Below are 17153 nucleotides of genomic sequence, written 5' to 3'. Positions count from 1 at the left end.
AACTAACACACACTAACAAACACACACAGACACTTACACAAAAACATGCACAAACTTACACACACTAACAAACATGCACAAACTAACAAAACACACAAATGCACACACTTATACACTCACTGACATAGACAAAAATATACACACAGACAGACCAACACACACATAGATAGACATCACACACACTCACACATATAGAAAGACAAACATACACGCATAGACACACACACATTTTCAGACCTTCAATCAATACTCAGGTCAACAGGTTTTCTGTTCTAACCTGGATTGATTGATTGATTGACTGATTGATCGTTAATATTTCATCACTGAGCAGACAACAATAATATCAATAAAATAATAATAATGACCAGCAGGGGGTGCTAATGGTCCACACAGCTGGAGTGCACTTCCTCCTCCTACTCCTCCTCCTACTCCTCCAACTTCCGTTGTATGTCTCTATATGTGTCCCTGTGATTGGTCCAGGATGAACCCCCCTCCCCTCCAATCACAACAGGGATAGAGACGCTGAGTGCAGCATAAGTAGAGTAGAGAATGAATGAATGATCATATTGTCTGCATTCTTATCAAAGCGTTCTTGTTCCAAAATGTTCTGAAGAAGTCTCTCGAAGTCTTGAAGAAAAATTCAAATACACTTCCCACGACAAGAAGATTTTGAAGGATTCACCATGACCTGGATGACTGAGAACCACCATGAAAATAATGAGAGGAAAGTGTGTTACATTACATACCATTTGGCAAATTCCAGCCATTTGGCATACGCTTTTATCTAAAGTGAGTTACAAGAAGTGCAATTCAGTCACCGAAGATGCGAAGTACCAGTAGTCCAAAGTCAGAAGTGACCACTCAATCAAATAGCCATCTCAGAACCATATACATGGATACATTAATTTCATCATTCTTTTTTTTGGGGGGGGGGGGGGGGCTAAGTGCAATAAGTAGGGTAGTGCTTGGTGAAGGGGTATGTTTTCAGCTCATGACGAAGATGGACAGCGATCCCGCTGTTCTGACCTTTTATGGGAGTTCGTTCTACCACTGAGTAGCCAAGACCGAGAAGAGCCGAGACCGGTTTGATCGGCAGCCGGGGGCCCTAAGTGATGGGTTGGACAGTCGCCCGGAGGTGGCAGATTGAAGGGGACGGGTAGGGACATGTGGCTTGACCATAACCTGGAGATAAGACGGGGCTGTCCCATTCACTGGCCGGTAGAGAACCAGGTGACTTGAACTTGATGCGGGCGGCTACCGGAAGCCAGTGAAGGGACATAAGAAGGGGAGTTGTGTGGGAGAATTTGGGATGGTTGAACCCTCTGGTAGGGTTGGCGTTTTCTGAATACGCTCCAGAGGCCTGATGGTCACCGCTAGGGCACCAGCAAGGAGGGAGTTGCGGTAGTCCAAACGATGTGTCAGGAAAGGGTTAATATAGGAACAAGGACAAAAATCAGTATCCCTCACTGCAGACCTTCAGCCCCCATTTGCCCCTCATCTGCATTGACATTTTTGTTTTGTCACAACCCGTCAGTTTAAAAATGTATCCAAGTAAAACACAAGTACTTCAAGCACGTTTACAGTATAGTATATACAGTATATCATGTATAGTACCTCCTGCAGGTCCCTCCAGTACTCCAATATGTATTTTCAAGGGATGGTGTACTACAAACATTTATAATGTTTGCTACTTTTGCTTTTGTAGTCAGGCCTCGGTAGTCAAGACTACAAAGTTAGCATCCCCATAGCCCTGCACTGGCAAATAGCAAGCTGTCTCCTAATGTTCTCCTGCTGGGTTCTCCCCATGTGCTCCTGCTGGGTTCTCTCTGCATGAACAGCCTATGCTAGTCATCTTGTTTGTTTTGAACCTTCAGTGGTCTTCTGGGTAAGGTTCTCCTTGCTCCTCTCCGGGGATTCGTTCCTCTTCGAGGCTTTGAGCGCCGTCACGGTGGCTCAGCTTTCCTGGTTTTGATCCAGAAGAACATGTAGCCACCAAGGTCTTCCAATCTGCTCCTCTGGCTTCCCTTGTGCAGACATTCATGGAGAACAACTGTAAGAACCATCAGTGACCGGCCCCCTCCGGGGTCCTCCTGAATCTCCTGCTTTCTGTCCCTCAGTCATGGTGGCGTTGTATCTGGGTCGGCGACGCTACAAGGAGAAGGAGGCCCTCATGACATCCAAGGAGGACATTCGCGACAACGTCATCCACTACGACGACGAGGGTGGAGGTGAGGAGGACACCCGGGCCTTTGACATGGGGACCCTGCGCCACACGCACTCCCTGCACACCACCAGGAACGCTGCTGGCTATGGTGACGGCGTTCTGCTCCACCTCAGCGGTCGTCGTGGTGACCTGCGATCGCCAGATATCCACCGCCATATCGGCAGTGGTGAGCCCCGAATGACCCGCGGCGATGCAGAGATGATCCGGGAGTTCATCGAGCAGCGTCTGGAGGAAAGCTTCGCTGTGCCGCCGTTTGATTCACTTGCTACCTACGTATATGAGGGCGGCGGCTCGCCGGCCGGCTCCCTCAGCTCCATCGATGACTCATGGATCCTGGAGGATCTCGGGGACTTCGGCTCCCTGGCTGACTGGGGACGCCCCTTCAAGACACTTGCTGCCATCTTGGACCCGCCACTGCCCGCAATGACGGAGGCCAGTTGAGAAGATGCAACGGCGCCCCCTGTGGCCGGAGGATGTGGCTCCTCCTTCCAGACCTGTTTGTTTTTGTTTCTTTCAAGGCATGTCACACCATCTGCCGCCCCCTCCTCCTTGGAGATGGTCCTCAGTAGGAGAGGTGTAGACCACCAGACCTCTGGTGACAAGGCATAATGCAGGCCTGTGGAGAACTGAGCAGATCAGTTCTCCAAATGTCTTCCAGCTTTGCAAGATTGGCCCGTCCAAAGGCTCTATTGCAGGAGGCAAGAACATCTGCCACGATCCAGAAGACGAGGAGAATGGTGCTGCCGGTCTGACTCAGGAGCGTCTGAATGTGAGCGAAGCGCCTGAGGAACGTCTGATATCCCGTTGCAATCGCCTCCCTGGGTCTAGAACCAGACATCAGAGATATTTTCCAGGTCTGAAAGCTTCTGACCTTGTTTCTATGACACAACACCACCCTTTCATACAACATGGCGCAATCGTCTAGTTGAGATGATAAAATATGACCGCCTGAGATCACATGATCGGGTCCAGTCGCCCCACCTCTCGGCCCCGAGGTAGCCCTGTGCCAGAGTCTTCAGATTCTCCGCTGTGATTGGCTGAGAGGGGTATTCACTCTGGACCATGTGTCAATATACATTGACACATGCAGCCAATCATCCTCTATATGATGTATGACTGGTTTTGTGGCTCTATATTAGGCTCTCTAATTGGTCCAGAGTGAATCCTCCTCTCAGCCAATCATAGGGGAGAACCTGAAGACTCTGGCACTGGGCTACCTCGGGGCCGAGGGGCGGGGCGATTGGACCCGATCATGTGATCTGCAGTCAGACGCAACACTGACTGCAGGATGTAATGAGAATGAAGGAATGAATAGATTATTTTTATTTTTGCCATAATTTGGGGATGGTCAGTCTTCTGTGGAGGGAAAAAACATCCACCATCCACAAGGCAAGGACGACTGCAGATGGTTGAGCGGAACACATACACACACACTTCCCTCAGTCGTCTGTTTTCCCTCCGGTACAAACACCAGTGCAGGGATGCTAGGGCTAAAGAAGGAGTTAGCACACACCCTTTTTTTGCTGCTGTTTTGCTAGGTCCTGCATATCAGATGCCAAGCACTAGCTTATGGGAAGTGGCAGCACACACACACATACACACTGGGGCTCAGTCATAGGAACGTTTTTTTATTGTGAACGGTTCTAACGTTCTGTTGTGGTGGCTGATGTTAACATGTGTCTCCGGTCACGTTGCTAAATAAAACTTTCTTCAGTCGATGTTCTGGACCTTCTGCAGCATACACACACACACACACACACACAATGACCATCATCCCGTCATGTATGAGGAGCGTTCTCTCCACATTCACAGAAGCTTCCTGCAGCTGTGGAAAAGCAAGGGGTCGGTGAGCTCCAGAGGAGACTTCATGTGTTCCCATCGGGTCCTAGTCACAGCAAGCAGAACACAGATAATGATTGTGGCCCGGTTTCAGAGCTCATGGGTCCGATTTTAAAGGCTGCTGCAACAGGAACCCAGAGAACTTCTGTTCCAATGGCCTTCCCGCAATGTCCCAGTTCCTTTAGGTATTCCCAGGATGACATCAGTGTGAGAACAGTACCGAGCAGGGGAGGAACCCGCTGGCCTACTTAAAGAACATGGGTTCCTGCATAAGAATATTCTCCTCTGGACGAGAAGGAACAAGATGCATTCCCTCTTCTCGACCGTGAAGTGGAACATCTCTGAGGCCTCACAACATGACTCCTTTCCAGCGCCTAAAGCAGGAGAACCCACGACGCCTAGATGCCAAATAGATGGAGGGCCCAGAGAACCCTCTGTGCAGAGGAACCACAGAAGAACCAACCTGGAAATGTGATGTGACATTTCCTGCCTGACAGTAGTAAAAATACCTCCAAGGGTTCTGTACTGTTGGAGAACCACAGACAGGAAGCAGGGAAAAAAATACTTTCTCAGCAGATTGGTTACTGTTGATCCAATGTCCCAATATCACATCAATGGAACTATTGTTCATAATTATTAGATTTAATATATAAGTCCTGCCCCGTGATTTAACAGGAACTGTTACTTATTCTATTTTATTTCATTTTGGTGTAGTTTATTTTTCCATTCCATTTTAATTAACTTTTCATTTTTGATGTAAGTTATTTTATTTGTTCATAAAAGCTTTTTTTATCTTAGTTTCTTTAATTTAATTTTCATTTAAAGCTATTTAATTTAATTTCATGTTAAGCTATTTAATTTACTTTCATGTTAAGGTTTTATTTTTTCATTTTATATTTTCTATTCACTTCCACTTTATTTCTAGTGGGATTTTAGAGTTCCTTAATTATGAGGAGCTATTTATGCACATGATATTCATTGTGAAACTAATCTAACTTTCTCTCACGACAGCTGCTAGCTTGAAGCTTTAGCTGCTTGCATGTAGTTTTCACATCCTGACGGGCCAGCCTGTTGGCATGTTAGCGTGCTGTGTCGCATTTCCTCTGAAGCCCGGCAATGCCCCTGATCGGTGACGTCATGAACATTGGTAGAAGAAGCCACACAGAAGGTGTAGTACATCATGAAGTACTACACTAGCAAAAATTGTAGGTACCCTCAGGATGGCGAATGTGGCCAGACCTGCTGCTGCCCCCTAGTAGAGGGTAGGGGAAGCGACACAGTGGAAGGCAAACAGTACCAGAGCACAGTTTCTGCTAGAACCTTCAGAATCCTGAGCTGACCTTCTTTCCAGGGTCAAACTGGGACAGCCAGGAGAAGACAGGGAGCCTCCGCGCCATGATCTCCTCACAAAGGAGAGGAGGAGGAAGAGGAGAAAGAAGAGAGGGAGGAGGAGGTGCAGAGCGGCTGCTCCTCTGTTCGCTCTCATGTCTTTTAATAAATAAATTATCTGCTCGCTGTTTGATCTCCAGCACTGCAACAACGCTGCCGCCGTCTGCGGGTACAAAGTCGCTGGAGGAGGAGGCGGTTGGCACTCCCAGACGCCGCGTACCCCCCTCCCCCCGAGCCAAATAAGACAAAACAACTGGTATTGGAAAAATACTGCAGATTTTTGGGGAAGAAGGGTGAAGTACTTTTAACTTGGCAGAGATGCACTTCAATGTAACGATGGACGGGAGGGTGGGGGGGCAGAGATAATGGGGGGGGGGGGTGGACTGACGAACAATGGATGGATAACAAATGTAGGACGCTCACACAAAGATGATGCCGCCCGAGGGAGGAGGGCGAGGGGAAGCGGCAAAGAGAAGCGTATTGTTCCCTTTATATATAAATATATATATATGCTTCTCAACTAGAGCTCGGTTCCCCCCCACCGACCCACATCGAATGTCCCCCATGCATCGCAAACGTGCAGGAAGTGGGTTCGCTGGGGATTTAATGAGAAACTCATTGGATCTGTTTGGTATGCGTCTTATATTTTTATTCATGTTATTGTGAAGGTGCGGGGTGTTCGAATCCATGGCCTTCAAGTTCCATCCCACATTTTCCGCACCTCTCAATGACTTCAGGGGGCATCTCGGGTACAAGGAAACCATGCGATCACCTTGTACCTGGTAACTGGTACCAAGGTGTCCATCTCTGGTCAACCTGGGTCACAAACAGGTGGAGTCTCCAGGGGATATTTGTAGTACTGAGTACTTAGATTTACACTACCAGTATCTTCACAAAAGCATAATATCATACCTGACACTACACGATAGGAAGTAGCCAAAGTCAAGACTCCCAGGTAAGAGGAAGTCCAGAGATTGGCGTTATATCACCAATTGAGATCTTCAGGTGACATCACAGCGACCTGCTCCTTGTCAGGCAAGTACCCCTCGGCAGCTCCTTTTATTTTGACATCTGATGGACAATCAGAGGATTGTGGGGGGGTGGATTTGAAACAACTGTATCAGGTGTGGACACTAGGGTCCAGTGGTGGGGCCCCGCTAGACCATCACTGAACAGAGGAAGAAGGAAATATGTAAGATGTGTTTTTGTCCAGTAAAATAAAAATCGCCACTAGTCAATCATGTCTCTGTTAGGATGGATAATGCCTATACATGGCTAATGGACTAGCACGCAGCTAGCAGATACTAAACTGTGGTTAACAGATGCTAACATATGCAAATAGAGATGAACGGATGTCTTATTTGGTAAATCTTCTATTACTGAGCCCAAGACAATCAACTGAAATCTACATATGCAATGCTTGCTAAGTGATGCTAAAAAGATTCTAGCAATCTGCTGAAGTAAAGCAACAAATGCTAAAAGGGAAATACAAGACATTTTTAGCAAATGCTAAGCAGGTGCTTAACGTGATGGAAACTAAGAAACGGTAAATGAGGAAGCTCCAGCTAAGTGGGGGCTAATGGGATCCGGAATGTAAAGGTGTTGGCATAACTAATCCATGCAGCATGACACTGATCTAGGAACCGTACATTCGCCCTCCATTGGGTGCGGGGGGCGGGCGCCTGGCAACTGGTGACATCCGGTTTGAACCCTGCATATCTTCCCGCTGACTGGGACCAGTTTTGCACCATAGCCGTGTGGCGCCAAAGCGAGCATAGAAGCTAATGGTCTCGTCTCTGGAACGTTTTTCTCCAGAGACGATGGAAAAACGATCCTGGCGGAGGCGGCAGGTGTCGCACGGCTGTTGCCTCGTATTACATCTGTTTTATTGTCCCCCCGCCTCCTGTTTCTTCGAGCCCCTAGAATCCACATCCTCCGCTAGTGTGAGCAGCGGGTATGCCGACATGGAGCGCAGTGCCAGGACAGTGGGCCAAGTAATTTACATTCAACTTCAATGTTCCTTTCCTGGCTCGGGAAGCGACGGGAGCGTGTGCACACTAACACACACATACACACGTCTCATTTCCTTGAAGAGCATGGACCAGCTGAACACTTCGCCGCTGTGGGAGCTATCGGCCGCCACCACGCTCCCCCACCCACAGTGCCTTCCCAGTCGCCGGGTCCCTGTGTCTCCGGCAGTGGCGGTAAACACAAGGAAAGACGAGGGAAGACGAGCAGAGAAGAAGAAGGAGGAGGTGGACACTTTGTTTCCCTCCATGCTGTTTATGTAAATTGGAGCTGACATGATGCGTTGTTGTTGTTTACTGTGGTGCTTTGGCAGGGTTCAATGGGGGGAACCTGCGTCTTGTTTGCATGTCAAAGACAATATGGCATCTTTGCATTTTCCAAATCATGTCATGTTTTATTCATGGAGGTTCTCTGCTGCTGCTCAGAAGGTGCAGGGTTCTTGCCACATTCCCCTGCCATGCGCTTTCCATGTTTTTTCGTCTTGTCATCAGATAATCGTGGAGATGTTCCGATATGACCTCTCAGGTGAGCCAACCCCAGCAGGTCTGGAGCCCGTGAACCTCCTGGCAGAGTCCAAGTCAAAGAATACGATCAGGCAGGAGGACACAAACGTGTTTTCGTTTGGTGAAAAGAAAGCAAGAGGAGCTGTCCATCTATTTATCTCTGTCCGTCCATCCATCTGTTTCTGTTCATTTATTTCTGTATTTTTCTGCCTTGTCCTTTTCTCAGTTGGAAAAGTTTTACATACTATCAGATAATAGTACTAATGCTATATGGCATGACAATGTTAATAATTCTTTATAATAATTCTCTGCATCCTCTCTCACACCAACTACCTTTATATTCTCTCTAACTACATCCATCAAGCCTCCCTTTGGTCTTCCTCATGATCTCCTGCCTGGCAGCTCCAATTCCAGCATCTGTCTACCAATATATTCACTATCCCTCTTTTACATGACCGAACCATCACAGTCTGGCTTCTCTGACCTTCTCTCCAGAACATCTAACATGTGCTTCTCCTTTGATAGACTCATTCCTGATCCTATCCATCCTGGTCACTCCCAAAAAGAACCTTACCATCTTCATCTTTGCGACCGCCAGCTCTGCTTCCTGTCTTTTCGCCTGCTTGAACCCTTCTCTTCACCTTTTCCGCACTCTCCAATGCTCTGGACTGCTGGCCCCAAATACCTGAAATCCTCCAACTTCTTGATCTCAACTCCCTGTAGCCTCACCGTTCCTGTCACGGGGGCAGACTCGGGCAGGGAACCACACCTTTGAGGCAGGAGTCAGGGTTTAAGCACTTTATTTAGGTATCCAGGCAGGTAGGGTGTCGCTGGCAATTCCCTTGCCCCGAGACAGAGTCGCACAGGGCTGGGTCTCACCAGGACGGGCCCCAGGCAGGGAGAAGGCGGGGTCTCAGACAGGGTCAAGGCAGGGTGGTGTAGGGGCCCGGTCGTGACAGGGATCCGCAGTTGTCAGGGACAATCCTCCAGCGCCAGATAGAGAGTGCCGCTGCCCTTTATAGGGCTCTTGATTAGCGGCCGCTGCTGCAGCTGGCGCCAATTACGAATTGATCCCAGCCGTGTCTCCTCTCGGCTGCCGAGAGGAGATCCTGACAGTTCCATCCGAGTTCCTCTCATTATCCCACATGTACTCTGTCTTGCTGCAACTAAATTTCATTCCTCCGCTTTCCAGCGCATACCTCCACCTCTCTAGATTTTCCTCAACCTGTTCTCTGCTCTCACTACAGATCACAATGCTATCTGCAAACACCATGGTCAATGAAGATTCCTGACAATCCTTATTTGTCAGTCTGTACATCACCACTGCAAACAAGAAGGGGCTCAGAGCTGATCCCTGATGGAGTCCCAACTCCACCTTGAACTTTTCTGTTTCCCCTACAGCACAATGTGCCACTGTCTCATAGCTAGCATACATGTCCTGCACCATTATTAGAATACTTCTCTGCCACTCCAGATTCCCTCATACAATACTAGAGCTCCTCTCTTGGCACCCTTCCATATGCTTTTTCTAGGTCTACAAAATCACAATCTAGCTCCCTCTGGCCTTCTCTGTACTTCTCTATAAGCATTCTCAAAGCAAATACTGCATCTTTAGTACTCTTTCTAGGCATGCAGCAATACTTCTGTTCACAAACGCAGTCTAGTTTCCACTACTCTTTCTCATAGCTTCATTGTATGGCTTATCAACTTTTTCCCTCGATAGTTGCACTTCGTCTCCATTCTTCAGGCATCTTCTCACTCTCTAAGATCCTTTTTAATAATGTAGCCAGCAACTCTACCGCTGCCTCTCCAAGACACTTTCACACCTCCACAGGTATCTCATCAGGACCAACTGCTTTTCAGCTCTTCTTCCTCTTCAATGTCTTGCTCGCTTCACTTTTTACTAATCTCTGCTACTCTGTGGCCTACAATAGTCATCTCTTCTACCCTTGCCTCTCTTTCATTATCCACATTCATCAGCTCTTCAAAGTACTCTTTCCATCTTCCCTTCACTTTTTTAGCATCTTACAATACATTTCCCTCTCTATCCTTAATCACCCGGACTTTTTATACATCCTTTCTATCTTTATCTCTCTGTTTCACTGACCTGTATAACTCATTCTCTCCCCCCTTACAGTCCAACCAAGTATACAGTACAAGTCATCATATGCCCTTTGTTTTGCCTTGCTACCTCAATCTTTACCTTACGTTGTATTACCCTGTACTCCTGTCTGTCTCTTCAGTCCTCTGTGTCCCACTTCTTTTCTAACCGCTTTCTCTGTATATACTCCTGCACTTCCTCATTCCACCACCAAATCCCCTTATCTGCTTTCCTTCCAGATGATACACCAAGTAAACTCCTACCTGTCTCCCCGATAAAACTAGCTATAGTTGTCCAATCATCTGGAAGCTCTCCCTAACCACCCAGAGCCTTTCTCAACTCCTTCATCCTACAAACCACCATCCTATGCTGTCTGGCTACGCTCTCACCTACTGTACATCTACTTTGCAGTTACTGATCTCTTTCAGGTTACTTCGTCTATACAAGATGTAGTATACCTGCATGCTCCTACCTTTAGCTCTTATAAGTTACTCTATGTTCCTGTCTTTTCTGAAAAAAAGTGTTCACTACAGCCATTTCCATCCATTTTGCAAAATCTAGCACCATATGTCCCTCTACGTTCCTATCCTGTATACCATATCGGATAGTGAATGATAGTGATACACTGCTCCTAATAATAATGATAATGGTATTAATGATAATAATATTGATAGTAATGTTCTGCCCTGACCGTCAGGTGCTTACATCGTGGTTTCCACCTGCAGTTGTGTGGAGGACGTGACCTCCAGGTGAAGCCTGAGACATGGATCTCATTCCCTTCACTGTGGCGCTGAAGAAGATCTCATTGTGCATTCAAGTACTTGCCAGCAGGTTAGTGTTGCCTTTAACAGATGGTGTAGAAGCCAGTGACCATCAGCAAAGATCTTATCATGCTATGTATGCAAGTGACACCAAACAGATGCTAGCAATCTGCTAAAGTAGAGCAACAATGCTAAACTGGGAAAAACTGCATTTTGAGCAGTTGCGAATCAGGCGATAAACATGGTAGATACTGAGAAACGTTGAAACATGATGCTTCGGCTTAGTGGGGGCTAATGGGATCCGGTTGCTAAAGGTATTAGCATCGCCATATCCATTGATGTGTGACACTCATTGCTCTCGCTTGCTGTTCAGTGAATTGAAAAACGATCTCAGAGTGTATTGCAGTACCTTCTGGACGTAGCTTGGCCCCTGGCCTACTCCAAGCCAGATTAGTAGCTAACTGTTAGTTGCAGCCCATCTAGGATTGCATCCATTTTGCAAGCGTGGAAATGGATAGGTCAAGGAGGATCTGCTGTGATCCCCTTGCGGGTCGGCCCCCTCGGGGGAGGAGGGGAGAAACCCTTGTTGAACGTCAGGGATTTCAAAGCATTTCTGAGATTCTCTTTCATCTGCTGCATTTAATCCATTTGGGTTTTGAAGGTCCGGGAGCTGCCCAAGCAATGGCAGGCCGCGGGCCGACCCGGAGCCCCAAGCCCGGTGTAGCAGCAACCATCAAAGTAGGCATGAGGTTTGATCTTGGCTCTGATGCGCTGAGATGGGCCTGCAGGTTGGGATGACCCACATCCATTGGGGGTCCAGGGGGTTCACCCTTAGATCTGCAGGAGGAGGAGAGGATGGAGAGAGATGGAGGTGGAGGGAGAGAAAGAGGGGGGCTGGATGAGGAGTGTCGTAGGAGCTTCTGCCCAGGTGGAGATATCAGATAATCCCAGTCATCTTGGGGATGGAGCCAATCAGGGCAGGCAAATGGTTGGGATCTGTCATCCATCAGCCTTCAATGAACCTGCTGACTTTTTTTGGACCGTGAACATGGAGAACATGGAGAGAACCCAGGTAGGAGAACTTAGGGAAACAACTCTGTGGTCTAGGGTGTGTTCTGACCCATTTGTGCTGTACTCTTAAATTGTACTTTAAATAAATACACAAAGTACTTCATATGAGTACCCCCAGGTCCTGGCCTGTGTAATCAGAGGAAGCTCATTACCGACAGGAAGCGAGGAGAGGAACCACCATCAGCGGAATCAACAAGGTCCTCAGACCAGAAAACTTTCATAGCGGTGAAGATCAGCGCGAGTACGGGGTCAGAGGTTAGCCCCGCCCCCTCACAGCAGAAAGTCCCCGGCTGGATTCCTGGGTGGAGTCTCCATGTTCCCCACGTGTCTGCGTGGGGTTCCTCAGGGTTCTCCAGGTTCCTCACACAGGCCAAACACATGCAGGAGATTCATTGAGCACCAAATTGTCCAGACATAGGAACAAGAGGGTGGATGGTTGAATGTCTCTGTATGTGGCCCTGTGATTGGTCCAGGTTGGCCCCACCTCTCGGCCAATCAGCATGGAGACTCAGTGAATGAATAAATATTAATAATATTAATAAAGATTATTATAAAAATTGTAATTATTGTTGTTGTTGATGATTTTATTGTTACATACATTTAAATATTTAAATTGAATAAAAAAAATTAGTAATAAAAATTGAAAATGTTATGATATACATTTTTGTTAAATTCTTCTCGTCGCAGCAAATGGACTAGAATTTCTTCACTTAAAGACAGTTCACCCCTTATTCCAGAGGCTTCTTCACTTCTGAACTGAGAGTCCACACACCACAACAAGAAGATTAGGATGAGAATTAACCGTGACTTGAATGACCATGACCTTCACAAACATAATAATAATAGTAATAATAATAGGTTGTTAGATTGTGTTTATGTCTGTTGACATTACAGCAGATGGGATCTGATCATCCAGAATTAAGCTGTGTGAAGCACACACGCACATACACACACACACACACACACAAGCTGATGTTTCCTCCGACATGACGGCGGGAAAGAGTTGTTCCTCTTCATTCACACTCTGTTGTCAGGACTGATAACCGGCTCCTCCTGGAGGGACCAGAAGAAGCAGACCATCTCCTCTCTGTGTCTGAATCACTGCCATCCTCGCTGCAATGAGGAACCGCAGAGGTGGAGTGGGATTGAAAGGTGGAGGGGGAACGTCAGGTTCTGGAGTGGAGACACGGCCGGGGGGTGTAATCGGAGTGGCATGCTGAGATGGATGAGGCAGGATGGAGGAATGGAAGACCTGACTGAGGGAGAGAGGGGCCGCTCCAATTACACAAAGCCTCTCTATTATTTATCAGGGTACTGGAAGCAGGGCTTCATGGGTGGAGCTGTGAATTATGGCTGGGGTTTAGAACCCCCTGGAAAAGATCCTTCCACACCAGCAGCCGGGCAGGCCTGAATATGGTTGGGGAGTAGGTTGAAAAACACGGAGGTCTTGTGTTGAATGATTTTCACCCAGGGAATGATGTTTTGGACCAGGAAAAACTGTTAAAAAGCCCTGAATTTAAGGTTTTAAGGTTCCTGCCAAGGTTCATGCCAGGGGCTTCTTGTCTTTTCAGGAGTTCTGGACTGGAAAGAGAACCATACCGCCAGTCAGGTTCCCAAGGGGCTCATCTCAAGGTTACTCCAGGGAGAGAACCTGGTCCTCAATTCAGTGTATTATTATAAGGATTCCTTAGTTCCTTGTACCTTCTGCTTTTTCAGCACCTGCTACCCTGCACTTCCTTACTACCAGGCACCTGGCTCTTTTTGAGCGCTTGCTCCAATCCGAGCAAATATGAAGACATGATGTCATCAGACTGCCTGTGTCTGATTGGCCAGGGTGCTCCACACCAGGATCAAACCATCCATCAAGTTAGCATGGATGCTAGCTTGTAGCTGATCTGGATTTTCTTTGGCTTTGTGAGACAAGAAGCCCCAGACAGAGCAGCTGATTCTCCATCACCTCCACACACACACACACAAACACACACATGTGGTTAAATGTCAGAAACTGCAGACACTTGTTCTGGGTTTCTGACAGCTTTATCAGCTACTGCTTGGCATCATTATCACACCAGCTTTGTGTGTGTGTGTGTGTGTGTATGTGTGTGTGTGTGTGTGTGTGTGTGTGTGTGTGTGTGTGTGTGTGTGTGCATCAGTGACGTGCGGAGTGGTTCATAGCTGGTGAGGCACTGACGTCATCAGTCAGATTTACAAACATATGAACCCTACGGAGTAGCTTATTCACCATTTTACTGGCAGCAGTTAACGTGATTTGTTTAAAATATCATATCAGAATTCTTTACATATACAAACTGTATCATAGAAAAAAGCACATTAAAAAAACGTTCTTATCTCTTACCTTTACATATAAATGAAGTCCATGCGCCGCTGAGTGCCGCTGAGCGCCGCTGAGCGCCGCTGAGCAGTTTTCCTTTACCTTAGCATTGTGGATGCTGATGTTGAGTCTTTGCTGTTCATTCAAAGCCAAATATATCTTGGACATCCCGAATGTTTTTAGCGCGATTTGACTTTGAATGTGAGTGGCCGACTGCTCATGTTTGAATGTCAGAAGTCTACACAGCCAGCCTTGTCGAGTGTACCACTCCGTTTGAAAAGACAGAGTCTTCCGTCTCCTATTCTGAAGCAAATCCGTTAGCACTGGTGTCAGTCTTCCCTTACTTATTATCTCCTGCTTCGACTGAAAGTCCAGTTCAGAAAATTCTTTCAGGTTAGCTATCTAATTCTCCATTTTGGAAATAAAGCCAAGCAAGAGGAAAAAATGACTGGATGGCTGCACTTGACTTGCTAACTGTTTACAGTAGCTTGTTGTTGCAAATTCTATTATTCTTCAGCCGAGTAGTAAAAAGGATCCCTGGGATCACCAGTGCCCTCTACCATCTTCGTGTGTCTTCGCTGCTGCTTTACAATCGCTCGGCACGAGAAGCACGTTACAGTTCCTGACAAAAAAAATTATACACATCAGCTAAAATATGGAGATTTTGTTCATGTATTAGTGCTTGAAGTGTTTGAAAATTTTAATAGTGACATCTACAGAGACAGCAATACGGTCTCAGCCGCATAGCATGGCAGTGCAGTTCTTGCGCAATCCATAGCGGGCTTCGCTATGGATTGCTGCGTCACCGCACGGCTCTTCTTCATATTTAAATGGGATTTTTTTCAGCGATTCTGAAAAAAAAGCCCACTAAAAATGGTGAAGTTAGGTTGAAAATAACTTTATAGTACAAATCACTGAATGAATAGAAACACTCAAATGATTTTTCATTTGACTTTTTTTCTTTCCATGATGCCAGGTGACTGCACGTGACTGCACTACTGACTGCACATCACTGGTGTGTGTGTATGTGTGCCCATATTGTGGCATATAACATCCATCAAAAGTTGCAGGAAAAAAACGTGAGACAAAGCTAATTTTTCTAGGGTTTCAAGTGGCGCCATTTTATGCTAGCCTTCACCCAGGCATTAGTCAGAACCCAGATTAGTGCTCACTATTTTCTGCTTCCCTTTATCCAGGTGTGAGTCAGAACCTAGATTAGCCCTTGCTATTTTCTGCTAGCCTTCACTTAAGAGTTAGTCAGAACCCAAATCAGCCCTTGCTATTTTCTGCAAGCCTACACCCAGGTGTTAGTCAGTACCCACAGTAGTCCTGCCCGTTTGGTTATAGCCTTCATCCAAGCTAGTCAACACTCAGATTAGCGCTGGCCATTCAATGCTAGCTTTGACCCAGGCATTAGTCAGATTGGCCCCGGCCATCCTCTTGATTGTGTGGTTTTTTGAAAAAATTTAAAAAGTCAGTTCACCACAAACCAGCACCTCGTTCGTTTTGTTAATTAGCATCCTCCCGCGGCTAACCACATGGAACGTCTTTAAGGAACAAACAAACCCGTCGGGGTGATTTATCTGGAACACGGATCAGATCCTAAATGAAGAGGTCCTGAACAGAAGCCAAACTTTAAGTTATCTGAGTGACAAACTCAAATCCCCAGGAATTATCCTGTGATGCCCTCAGGCTCCACAGCTCCAGTGGATGGAACAGAGAGAACCAGGTGGACAGGAAAGAGGTGGGTTTAACCCAGCCGGGTCAGCTGTCAATCACCCTCATTCACACCTGTGGACAATTGAGTCTTCTATGAACCCTGGCTGGAGTAGATGGGGAACACACAAGGAGGAGAGAACCCAGGTAGAGACATTCCTGTGTTGGGGGGGATGCCAAGCATTGCACCACCATGAGAAATACAACTTCCGACAATATTCCTGAAGATGCGCGGATGCCGTTTTACCAGACTCCTAATGTTCTCCATCCCTGACTGTGGCCCTCTGCTCAGGGTACTGAAGTAACCACATGTTGCCAGGTGTGGATGAGATACCTGTCTCCTCCTTCAGGTGATGGATGCGGGACAGATCAACACCTGGGTGTGATCAGTGGACCCTCAAATGCATCCGCAGCGGGTTGCTTCAGACCCTGGAGCATCTCTTCCAGGACCTCGGCTTCAGGACCACTTTCACCTCACTTTTGGTCCTAGACAGCTAAGCTAAAGGCTAAGCGCTCACTAGCTTCACTCAGGTGAGGAGCGGTGATGCATGCGTCTAGCCCGCCAAGCTAACAAAGTTGACTAGTGCACATTTGTTAGCATCTTATCTTTAAGTCCTCTAGACTGGTATTTGAATGAACAATGGTCAATTCCATCGCAACTGGAGCGTCAGAGAAAGAGGCTATCAGCTACGTTAACGTTTAGGCGAAACAAGCATTTGGGCTATGCTAGCATTTAGCACATGGGGACTATCCGCGGCTCATGGGAGAAAATACAACAACAGAAAGAGAGGCTTTGGAGCGACCAATCAGGAGGCGCCTATGACCATGTGATGGCATGCGTGTGTTTGTGTATGTGTGTGTGTGTGTGTGTCTGTTCTGTTATTTCAGCTGGCAGAGTGGGGAAAAAACAAATACACATAAAGAAGAGAGGGAGGAGAGGGGGATGGATGGAGAGAGGGGGAGAAAAGGGGAGGGAGAGCGATGAAACCATTAAGCTTGGAATGGAAGTGGGAGATGAAGAGGAGGACGGACCTAAACACTGGTGAAGTGAAGGCGCTCTTTCTCTTCTCCTCTGTGGGAGTGAGAGAGGAAGAGGGATAGCGGGAGGGAGGAGAGAGAGAGGAAGAGGGAGGAGAGAGGGAGGAGGGAGAGGGAGGAGAGAGTGGCTCGTCCTCGTCGGCGCACAGAT

General features: G+C 47.2%; 1 protein-coding gene across 2 annotated transcripts in view; it reads left to right on the top strand.

The window, feature by feature from the left end:
- LOC147230191 (cadherin-12-like) overlaps positions 1 to 3171 on the top strand; it is a 28797-nt gene extending 25626 nt beyond the window's left edge. For both annotated transcript variants that reach the window (XM_086153435.1, XM_086153434.1), the window contains exon 13: positions 2118 to 3171. In XM_086153435.1, the coding sequence (XP_086009561.1) occupies positions 2118 to 2665 (548 nt within the window). In that variant the 3' untranslated portion in view covers positions 2666 to 3171. The remainder of the gene's footprint in view (positions 1 to 2117) is intronic.
- Positions 3172 to 17153: the final 13982 nt, after the last annotated feature.

The sequence above is a fragment of the Fistularia commersonii genome, chromosome 10 (assembly GCF_037954325.1).
Source record: "Fistularia commersonii isolate RoL2024-O1a breed Wild chromosome 10, RoL_Fcom_v1.0, whole genome shotgun sequence".
NCBI classification, from domain to species: Eukaryota; Metazoa; Chordata; class Actinopteri; order Syngnathiformes; family Fistulariidae; genus Fistularia; species Fistularia commersonii.
This window is presented reverse-complemented; position numbering and strand designations above follow the sequence as displayed.